Here is an 11417-nt window from a genome sequence, read left to right as displayed (position 1 = left end):
TGAAAAAAAGGCAAATCAAACAAATTTTCCTACTTTTTATCTCAAAAACTACTCTACAAACACAAAACAAACATTTAGGTCTAGTTTCTCAATAAGTTAAAATAATGGATAAATTACACTTTGACCATGTTTGGTAGGGCTTATTTCCAGCTTATTTCAGCTTTTAGCTTAATTTAAGCTATTTTTGATGTGTTTGGTTCAGCTTAACAATACAGCTTATAACTTTTTGTAAGTCAAAAATCAACTTATTCTTTGAGTGGGGGAGGAGAAGTTTAATTTATAAGTCAAAAATCAGCTTATGTTCACAGTTATAAGCTATAAGCTGTTAAGTTATAAATTATAATCACTTTCTCACAGCTCTACCAAATGGGGCCTTTGTGTTTGAACATTTTTTTATTTTAATCTTTTAAATTTATTTTTTTTACTTTAACTTTTAGCGTTCGTTTGAAAAGTTGAGGTTTGAGATTTTTTGACTAAAATAATCACAAAAAAATAAAATAGACTTTTTAGCTCAACAAGACAAAATATCACATTTAACTCATAATCATTACATTTTTCTCTCACAAAAAGTTAAAAAATCAAAAAATCATTTCCAAACAAATTTTTTTAACCTCAGACTAAAATAACCAAAAATTCAAAAAACTAAAAAATCAACCTACTACCTAAAGGAACCCTCAATGTTATTAAACATTTTCAATTTACTCCAAACCTTAACTTCCATCAAAATTTAAACAGAAAATGCCACGTGACAACCACTTGACATAAAAAATATTATTTGTAATACTTGACCCAACAACCAAACCTAAGATCCAAATTCAAACCCAAACCCAAACACAAACCCAAACCCAAACCCAAGCTTGAAAAATCTAGAATTCAAACTCGGAACCAATCCGTTTAAATCGTGGAACCAATTCGAATCAATCCATTTAAGTCCGGAATGGATCAGTTTAGAACCACGAATTTATATAAATACACTACAAGAAATTACATTTTTTGCAACGCAACAAAATATGTTGCTAAAAGGGAAAATTCGTCGGCAAAGAGTTTTGCCGACACACAAAGCTACGTTGGCAACCCGTAGGCAAAAGTGAGTCGGCAAAAGTTTTTGCTGACGAAATTATCATTGCGTTGGTAAAAGTAATGCCTTTAGCGACGAACATAGTCGTCGTTAAAAGCCTTCATCCATCGTCGGCAATTTACCTTGCGTCGGTAAAAGTCATTCAAATATGATGATTGTGTGTCACTTTTCGCGACACAAATTTGCATGGGCAAAAAATATACTTTTAGCAACAAAATATGCGTCGGCAAAAGTAAACTTTCGGCGACAATAAAGCTTCACTTTTGGCAACGACAAATTAGCATTGGCAAAAAATACACTTTTAGCAACACAATATGAGTGGGCAAAAATAAACTTTTGACAACACATTTATGTCAGGAAATATTGTCATTTGCCGACGATTTGTTTGTCGATAAAAGTTTACTTTTGGCAACGACAAATTGACATTGGCTAAAAATACACTTCTAACAACACAATATGAGTTGGCAAAAATAAACTTTTGGCGACACATTTACCAACAAAGATAATTGAAAATCATTTATATATTTTTATAAGACTTACAGATTTACAAGAGGCATCCCTCAGGCTCCACTATTACAAACTAGTAACATTAATATGCAATCTCCTAAAGTTGATGTGCAAGCAAAAAAAAACACTGCTGATACTGCTTTTAGAAGCAATGTATAAAACCTAAAAGGGTAAACTCACTAAAATACCCAAATACATCCAAATTGAAAACCCACATTACAAACAACAGATAACAAAATGAAACACATGAAACTAACAAAGACAGGCAAAACGACACGAATAGTATCCACAAACTTATCCAGCAGACCAACATCTAGTAGCAGCCGCCTAATAGCAACATTGCAGCAGCAGCAGCCGCCGCCACCCAGTAAGCATCAACCACAAGGGCGACAGCAGCAACAAACCAGCAGCTGCAATAGACAAATCTGATTCATGCATCTCAGATGAGCTTGGTGCATCTGCAACCTCCAGGCCAGCTGCATTATTTGACATTCCTAGGCGCATTTCAGAAGAGATGACCAACATATAAAGGCATTTTAATAGGAGCTACTCAAGCCAAGTTCTTTGCTAATCTTTGCATTATAAATAGAAGGAAAAAAAAAAGAATGTAAAATACCCACTTTGGAGGAGAACATCCTTTCTTCTCTACATGATACAGGTGCATTAGCCTCTTGTACATATGAAAGTATTGTCAACTTCTGAATATTGGCTCCGCTTGGTAGATTTTTGGAGCTCGCCCTCCTTCCAAAAGAAAAGGAGGATTCATCAGCTTCAACAAGACCACCCTACACAAAGCTTTTGCATTTGCAATTTTGTTGAAGCTCAAGGGTTGTACAATGTGATGGAAAATCAGTTCCATGTGTATTTTCAAGCAGGAGGGACATTCCTAAATTGCTGCTACAAGCTTATTTTGATCCTCCTCAGTTTTTGTTCTTATTAAGAAGGTACGTGCCACAACACTGTCACTGTCAATGTTGTTGTTTCCCACGTCACCCTACAAAAAACATAAGTGAAATTTCCCACCATAAAGTGCATTAAAAAAAATGCTTCAGAGAAAATTTCCATAAAAAGCAACCCATGAGAATCCTTCCCACATATATATGTACAAGCGGTGTGTGCAAACGCATTTGCAATTTTATATTTAAATTTTTGGATAGTATGATGGTTGAGGAAAACTAATAGCAATTTTGGACGGTTTGACAAAAGAAACAATTATTCTTACTGTTATTAGATGTAACGGCTACTAAGTGGGAAAGACTGACAGTTACTAGGTATAAAGACATTCTTGGAAAAGTTTAAAAAAAAAAAAAAAAAAAAAGTGACAGCTTCCCACACAACTCTGGTGCACTTTATATAATAGAATAGTTATCCCATTTATTTATTGGATAAATAGAATAGTTTCACATTCTAAACAGTGTTGTTAAAAAAAATCCTATTGTCAAATAAGTGTTGTTGTTCTGCAGTATACAGACATCTAAGACCTAATGTCCCCAAAAGTTATGTAACCAATAAAATAAGGTTACACTCTCACTTTACAGCAGGGGTATTGAGAGGTATGAGATATCTTAAGCATTTAATGAAATAATGTCTAATATTAAGTATGAAATGCATGATGGCTTCATCAAGGAACAAAGATACAGCGAGTGGAGCTACTCTCAATGCGTCAAAAAAAGATATGCATTAGCCAAAAGAATACAAAATCAGTTCAAAATGGATGGGGGTATTAGTCAGAAGAGAGTACTTAAAAGCCTACCTCAGATGTTAAATGCCAACGTTGTTCATTCATGCTGTGAGTTCTAGTTTTTGTGTACCCGGAATCACCACCAACCTCATCATCAAAGAAATCACCACTAAAATCAAGGAGCCATCTGTCATGAGATCGTAGGACATCATTATTATCATCATCAGTCGAGAAAACAAATGTTTGGGAATCAATAAGCCTTCTAGAACTAATTTTCAATATATATATATATATATATATATAAAATAAGCCTTCTACTTTCTCAAAATAATCTTCTTTTGTAACTTGTAAAAGAAAAAAATAAAACATAATTTTTTTTAAAGATTCATTATGCCTTTACTTGTTTAATTTTCACATGTGAGCACTAAGTTGTATGCACAACTCTACTTTCCTTCCTTAAACACAACAAAAATTTATAAGAAACTCTTGAATATTAGGGAGGCAGTCTTGAATGGGGGAAGCATCCCTTTATCACTCAAATTGAGCTTTGGTTCATCTTTTTTCCTCAAAGAAGTGAAATATCCTCTAGAACTTGTGACCTTAATGGCAATAGTTTCCGGTTTATAGCAAGTGAATTCAAATCCAACTTCTCTCTCTCTCTCATGGTCAAATTTCAAATGGTTGATAAACAACCCGGAGATCCTAATATTTGAAAATGAGGGTCTGAGCAGCTTCTTCAATTTGCTAATATAGTTAAACCCAATTTGAAGAAGACCTGGTTAGTTCTTCATAGTAAATCCTCTGACTGGTTCAATCCATAATTTGTCTTTGTTTTTTTTGATGTTATGTTAGGGACTGTTTGACGCCAGGTACTCTAGGTCTGGCTGAGTTAATTTGTAGACTGTTGTTTAATTAAACTAATATTTTCAGGGCTGAATTACTAGTGCTAAAGATTTTAAGTTTTCCAAATTAAATTTAAGGATAAATTTTTTAGTATAAAATAATTTAGAAACCACTGGTTACAAGCTTTCTTATCAATAAGTTAAGATAATAAGGTGGATGCATGACATTCCACTCAAACTGTTCTAAGGAAATCTACCAGTCTCTATTTGATTATTGTTGATCTTGCAGCCTGATTATAGGAAGTGGGAAGTACTTGCATTTTTATGAAAAGCTATACAGTCGGTAACTAATTGTGCATCATAAGGCCTAAGAGTCAAAGGGGCTAAGTACCCTGTGATAAAAGGCTTGACATGAACTAACTTCACTTTTAATAGGGATTTCAGTTTCGTGCCCTCAATAGAAGTTATAAACAGTCCAATTCTTAGAAGGCTTTCTGCATGAAGGTCTTTATAACATCATGGGGAAAATGGTCCATCAAAATAAGCAGTCTCTAAGATGAGTTTCCCAATAGTTTCCTCGTGGTGTTGTGGTTTCACCACAACTAATAACATCCTAAAGTGTCTGAAACAATAACCGTCACTCCTTAATAATTTTCTCTGAGTGTTGTTGTACTTGAGTTTTTTTTGTTTGTTTACTCAGCTCAGACGAGGAATCTGAGACACCAGACATTTTTGTTTCCTCCTTCCAAATGTAATTGATCTAGCAGGAGTATAAACGTCTGACGTTGGAGTGCTATCAGTCTGGAGGGAAAAAAATTTGAAATTCATAGAGGTGTGTTTGATTTACTTACCAATCAAAAAGCCTGGAGTATATTGTCTTTGCCAGGGCGTCACGACTTGTGACAGCTGAAGCTGGATCTAGTGGTTTTGTAATATTTCCATCTAGAGTTACTATCACACGCTTGCAAAGTGAGTCTTCAAGTGCTTTCTCATCACACCTGGATATAAGCATATTAAGATGATATAAGTATATAGTTGAAGTCTTGAAGATGTACCAAACAGTATTTAATAGGTCAAGTTGATTAGAGTTCTGACATGAGTAGCTCTGCAGCTGTTTGAAGATGGTAGTGTGCTTTCTCATCTTTCAGTTTTGAAGAATTTGTTTCATTCCTTTTGACGAAGTCAATGTTTCCAAGATGAAGTATTGCAGCTACCACACGGAATATAGCATCCTACAAAAAAAATTAAAATAAAATTCATTATATTAATTTGGATTCATAAAATGGCTCATTTCAATAATTTTCTCTATTTTTGCACATAGTGGATACACACACATACACACACACGCATCTGCTCGTCCTAGCTGATTCCTACAATATCCATGGCATTTCTGGTCTCCAGATATTCCCTTGCATCATCCACATTTGCCACTTCATAACAATTGGTTTGATTTAGATAGTGGTATGTTTTTGGGTCTCCTAGTTTGAATTTCTTTGCATCCTGGAATAAAATATTACTGTTAGCTCACTATATATGGTTATTGTGCGTCATGTCAGCGGTGATTTAGATTCGATTGCATAAGCTCACTTCAGGTGGGGCTGCACAGAGCATGTAAAAGCAGTGGTAGTTCCTCTCTGGGTCAGAGACTTGGCAAACACGCGATCTTTCAAGAAGATATGTTCGAACTGCAGCTCCAGAGATCTTCCCATGCTTATCGAATTGGATCTCTACAAATTTACCAAAACGACTGGTACAACCATTCAGTCATGTAAATTTTCTTGTAAGTCAAACCATAGAAGTAGATAGAATGAAAAATAGGATATATTTGAAGGAAAAAAAGCATCCAAATTATCTTAGGATATATTTAAAGGAGCAATTAATCATAGAATGGAAACAAATTAGTTACCTCATTTCTAGCAATTGCTTTCTCTATAGCTTCACATAATCCCTTTGTATCCTGACCACAACATTGCAAAGTCAGCAACATTTGGACTCACCACAGATCCCTGTCATAAAAGAAATATAATCACAATGCTCCTTATTACAGGGCCTCACTGTCCCGGCATAAGCACAGTTAGTCTACACAACCATCTAGATGAGATGTAACATCAGTAAAAAAAGCATTTTTCTTGCATTCACATACCACCAACAAGGTAACAGAATATTTGCAGAGCAAGCACATAACATTAATTATCATACAACAGGAGAAGTAACGGTGTGTAGGATTCTATTATTTTGATTTCTTCTATCACCTTTTCTCTATGCATTTTTTGAGAGAGAGATTGGGGAAAGAATACACTACAGTGAGAAAAGCAGGTACCATAACAGATAGAGACAGCAATGGCATAAACATTTTTAGAAGAAGTGGAACCAAACTGTTTGACTATGGAAAACAGAATAGCACAAAAGCAAAGCAGTCTTAGTATAAAGATGTTACAAAAGAATTTAAGAAATACCTCAACAGACCATCCATCCACCACAAATACATCCAAAGAATAACCATCAGTAGTTGAGAACACGTGTGCCTCACGGATGTTAAGTCCTTTGTTAGAAAGCAAAGCAGAAAGCTAGAACAAAATGGTACAGAGTTAGAAGCCAACAGTTGTGTAAAAAATAAAAAAAGAACAAAAAGAAAAGATAAGTCTACCAAATGGATGCAAGACTTCTGCTTTCTCTTTTCTTTTTTTTTTCCTTTCAAATTTTCATTTGATTGCTTACTTCATACAGGACGTAACTGCATCTTCAAAATGGGAGGACTGCAAACAACTCGTTGAAGATAGACAAGAGACATGGTATTACTTGTCAAATATTGAAATGTGAATTTAAGTCATTAGAAGAAAATCTAGAACTTGTTCACATCTCTTTCTATATATGTATATATTATTTCTCTTCTTTCAGGAAATTAAAATTGTTGTATAGCCTTAATGGTTTTGTGTTACTCTACATTTCCACAAGAATTCAAACCAGCATTAGTGACATGTACAGACACCTGTTCGCCTGAATTTAGTGTTCATCTGTTTGGCACCTATTTAGATCTATGGAATCTTGCACCCTGTACTTTCTTTTGAAACATTCAGAAGAATGTACATTTGGTGCCACTATTTCCATTTATTAGGAATTTGCTGCAGCAATACTATTCCTCTCCTTGTACTTTGATCATTCCTGATGCTTTAATGGACCCATGTCCTTTTTTGTTGGTTATGTACAGATGGATGGGGGAAATGATTAACAGTAATGTGTTCTTATTTATCTACCAAAAAAACCCGACCATAAACAATCATGCTTGGTAGCAACTACATGTTATGACTTGCTAAGATGCCACATTCTGTGTCTGACGCCCTGTATCCATGTTAAAATGTAACAATTGTGTATATATCAAGAAATTGCACCCAAAAATTAGTCTAATATTGTAGATCAAAGTATTTGCAAGCCTACCCTTTTATTATTATTATTATTATTATTATTATTATTATTTTGAACTCCCACAAACTTCTATGAAATAATTTTCTCTCTGCTCTGTTTTTTGTCATGAACTAGCATTATCACATGCCCTTGTGCAGGTTCAATGTGGAAGAGAGCTTCCTAAGGGAGATCTTTGAGAAATACAAAACAGAACTGAAAGAGAAGGCAAAGGAGAAGGAACGAAAGCGAAGGGATGATAAGGTATCCAAAGATTTCTGTCTCATTGTTGGCACTGTAGATACTAACATTTACTTAAAACTATTTTTGCATGTTTGCGTGAGGCGCAGTTGTGTATAATTCAGTTTTCCATACAGAATCTGATATTATTCAAGTATTTTGCCATTATGACTACAATTCTTTGTTAGAATATGGCAATATGCTCAGTAAAAGTTGTGTTTTGTACCTATTCCTGTTCTACTTCAGTTCGCTTTGTCAAACACAATATTCTAATGTAGAGGTGGGGTGAGGCTTTAACGTTGTGGTGCAAGTGTCTGTTCCTTATATGGATCAAATTTTTTGCTTAAGCCGAGAATTTTAGTCATGCATGATTGATGCTGGAGCAATCTACCTTGAGGAGAAAAAAGTAGTGCTTATTGTTCATACTGCAGTACTGTTCACAGAATTGCAGCAATTTCTGCTCACATGCACTGTAGCAATACTGTAGCCCAACATTTGATTATCATTGCATCCTCAACAGCAATACTATTGATCTCCATTCAACAAAGCCTTGTCCCTACTGCTTAGGTCGGCTTCATAAATCCTGTTTTACCATAGTTTGAGCTCATTTTGTAAATTACATTACCAAGAAGTCTCTGAAATTTCTTGACGGTGCACCATATGATGTTAATTGGTTGGTTTGTTTTTAAAAAATGTTCAACAGTAGATTTGATTGGGGTAATACCATTCTGAGCCTTTTGTTTCAGTCATTTTCTTGGTATTGATTCTAATGGTTGCACCTACTTTGCTTGCAATTATTTTCATGTTCTAATATTCCTCAAGAAGTGAAATATTGGTAATGAAACCACTTCAAACAAACCTATTTCAGAAATGAAGACAAAATTAAACTGAATGGGTAGAATAAACAACCAGAAAGCAAGAGTTCACAGTTGGGTAAATAGAAGAAGGGGTAGAGAGAGAGAGAAAGACCGAGAGTGGGAGCGAGAGAGCGAGAGAGTGAAAGGGAGTGAGCAAGAGAGCGAACCTGTTAGCATCGGTGGCGGTGCTGATTTGCGGTGTACAGGAACCAACGGTGCTGAGGATGCGCAGTCGTGAGGCTTGCAAAGAATTTTAAACTTGAAATAGATGTTGCAAGACAAGGTGACAACATAAATGACAAGCTCCACAGTAATTAAGTGACATTCAACAAACCAATTACATGACTGAAGCAAGTCTATTGCATGCATCTCAAGTGAGGCCAAAGAATAAACAGTTGGATTTTAAACTATTGAGCATAATGGTAAAAGATATATATAATCAGAATTTCAAGTTCCATAGATAAGTACCTCTTCCCCCAACAGTTTGACCTGCTTCCCTGCAATGGTGCAATTTTGTATTAGCAAAACAAGAAAATAATGGGCTAAATTCTAATCACCAAAAGTGTATGTGATTGTCATAAAGGTGTATTAAATCAGAAAAGGCAAAGTTCAAATAATCTGGACACTAACATGGGCATAGTGATTGCGTCAAAAATTGTGTACTGCTATATGAAAAATAAGTGTACGTTGATAAAATAACTGGTAATAATAAGATTTCCAGGCTTGAAGTTAGCTTCTGTTACCAAACAAATTTAAAAGTAAAATCACTTACCGGGTTGGTGGTTGCCGACCAACCTGAGATAGAAGAGTTTGCTGTAAAGTCAATCGTTGATAAAATTGAGAAAACAGAAGTTAAGAAAGAGATGGAATGAAGAAATAAAGAAACAACCCAACAATCGAAAATTAAACATTTTAGAAAATTCATTTTAGAAAGATGGTTTTAGAAAATTAATCATTTTACAGATGATAATGAGAATAGAACAACACTCACAAACTAAATCCACAATCGAAGCAGTTTTTTTAATTAAAAAAAAAAACCCTAACTTTAAGCTAATTCCAACAACCCAACACGCAACGCAACACATGAAAAAAATATTGAAACTCCAATACAAAACCCTAGGACAAACAATCACATTAATCGCGAATTTCGATCGCTAAATGATGGGGAAAAAAACGAAAAAATTAAAAATTCACCTCGAGTTTTTGCAAGGCGACCGACTCAGACGCGCCGGTGATGCTCATGAAGGTCTCGATTGCTTCTTGATTGGGTCTCACCCGAAGTCCACAAATTTGCAGAGAGATTGAGAAAGGGTCTTGATTGTATTCTCCAAACTGATTTGTGTGTTTTTTCAGAGAGAGAGAGAACAAAAGAGGGGTTTACCTATGCTAGAAAAAAAGAGGAAATTTTGAGAGGTACCATCGCCTCCTCTTTTAGAGGCAGATCACCAAAAAATAAATAAATAAATAAAAATATTTTTTTGTTTTTTTTTTCAAAATTAAAATTAATTTGAGAACTATAAAAATTAAAAATATACTTTTTAAATTTTTAAAATTATTTATGACTTAAAAGATAAAATTATACAAAAATAATAAGTATTTTTTTTATTTTTCATCAATTTTTTTTTTAGTTTTAAAAAAAAAAATTCCCAACAAGTTTCTGCGAATAAAACCAAACATATTTGAAATTGATAATCTAACATTCTTTGGAAAAGTTTAAATTATTTCAAATTAGTCATCTCAACTTACGAGTGTGTTTGGCTTGGTGAGTTCATTTTGTGATCTAATTCGATGATCACTTTAATTTTACAATTCAATAACTAGAATATTTAAAACTCTTTGAAAGTCATAATAAAAACACAAATTACTAAATCACATTATTTCACTAGCAAAACTTTTACTGACGAATAGTGTTATCGTCACTAAATGTTTAACTTTTTACCCACGCCAATTTGTCATTGCCAAAAGTAAGCACACTAATAGCGACACTTATTGTGTTGCTAAAAAATAAGCCTCGTAGCTAAAAAATTTTAAATTTTGGCGCCAGTCAATAATTTTGGCGCCTAGTGAATGTTACACTTTTTTAGCGACGGTAGCAAATTGCGTTGGTAAAGGTCTACTTCTACCAACGAAATTGATCACTGCGTCGCTAAAAATATCGTTTTGCCTATGAGAAATTGACGTCGTCGCCAAAAGTAGTCGCCAAAAGTGCAATTTCTTGTAGTGATAAATAAATAAATAAATAAAAAATATAGAAGATTTTAATTTCATAAAAACGTAAACATAGCATCATATTAGTTCCATAATAGCGACATACTGTTTTAGAATTTAAATAACCATAAGAAAACTGGTTCCATCATAAGTATTTAGACCATTACAAATTAAAACTAAAAACTAATAAACAAAAGCAATAAAAGAAGTTACTATGTTCGCTTAGGTTTGGCTTTAGGTTTTATATGGAATAAGAGAAGATACTATGCAGGAGGGCATATAATATAAATATAGGCTATTTGTATACGGTCCAGATCAATTCCAATTTGGAACCGTAGGGTTCAATCCGGAACCGATCCATGACCTACGGATTTTTAATTTTTCAATCCAGAACCAAACCACAGATTTAAAAAACCAATACAAACCTGCCGGATTGGACTGGACCGGATCGGATTACAGATTTCACTGATTCCTTGCTCTGCCCTACCCTACTTAGCCCTACCCTAGTCCCTTCTCTCTCTCTGATCTGCAGATTCAACCAAACCTTAACCCCAAACTCACCACCCAGCCTACATCGCCCCAACTTCCTTCTACCTTGAATTCAT

At 34.4% G+C, this 11417-nt stretch overlaps 1 protein-coding gene across 20 annotated transcripts; it reads right to left on the bottom strand.

The window, feature by feature from the left end:
* Positions 1-1581: 1581 nt before the first annotated feature.
* LOC114296477 (myosin-12-like) lies at positions 1582-10031 on the bottom strand. Of its 20 annotated transcripts, XM_082921238.1 has the most exons (13): positions 9799-9982; positions 9377-9417; positions 8772-9101; positions 6756-6864; positions 6565-6675; positions 6015-6114; positions 5696-5855; positions 5443-5608; positions 5204-5340; positions 4960-5106; positions 3339-3453; positions 2206-2579; positions 1582-2079 (listed from the first exon to the last, which is right to left on the bottom strand). In XM_082921238.1, exons 6-8 carry the CDS (start codon positions 6017-6019, stop codon positions 5468-5470), a joined length of 306 nt encoding a protein of 101 aa, XP_082777364.1. In that variant the 5' UTR covers positions 6020-6114; positions 6565-6675; positions 6756-6864; positions 8772-9101; positions 9377-9417; positions 9799-9982; the 3' UTR covers positions 1582-2079; positions 2206-2579; positions 3339-3453; positions 4960-5106; positions 5204-5340; positions 5443-5467. The 20 variants fall into 20 exon arrangements, 19 of the variants coding, with proteins under 19 accessions (XP_082777364.1, XP_082777367.1, XP_082777365.1 ...); XM_082921241.1 differs by having other exon boundaries at positions 1582-2579; positions 5447-5608; positions 9799-9983; XM_082921239.1 differs by having other exon boundaries at positions 1582-2579; positions 5441-5608; positions 5696-5835; positions 9799-9983.
* Positions 10032-11417: the final 1386 nt, after the last annotated feature.

The sequence above is a fragment of the Camellia sinensis genome, chromosome 3, assembly GCF_055761805.1.
Source record: "Camellia sinensis isolate YWXY chromosome 3, ASM5576180v1, whole genome shotgun sequence".
Taxonomy (NCBI): Eukaryota; Viridiplantae; Streptophyta; class Magnoliopsida; order Ericales; family Theaceae; genus Camellia; species Camellia sinensis.
Note: the sequence above shows the minus strand (reverse complement) of the source record. Positions and strands in the feature narration are given on the sequence as shown.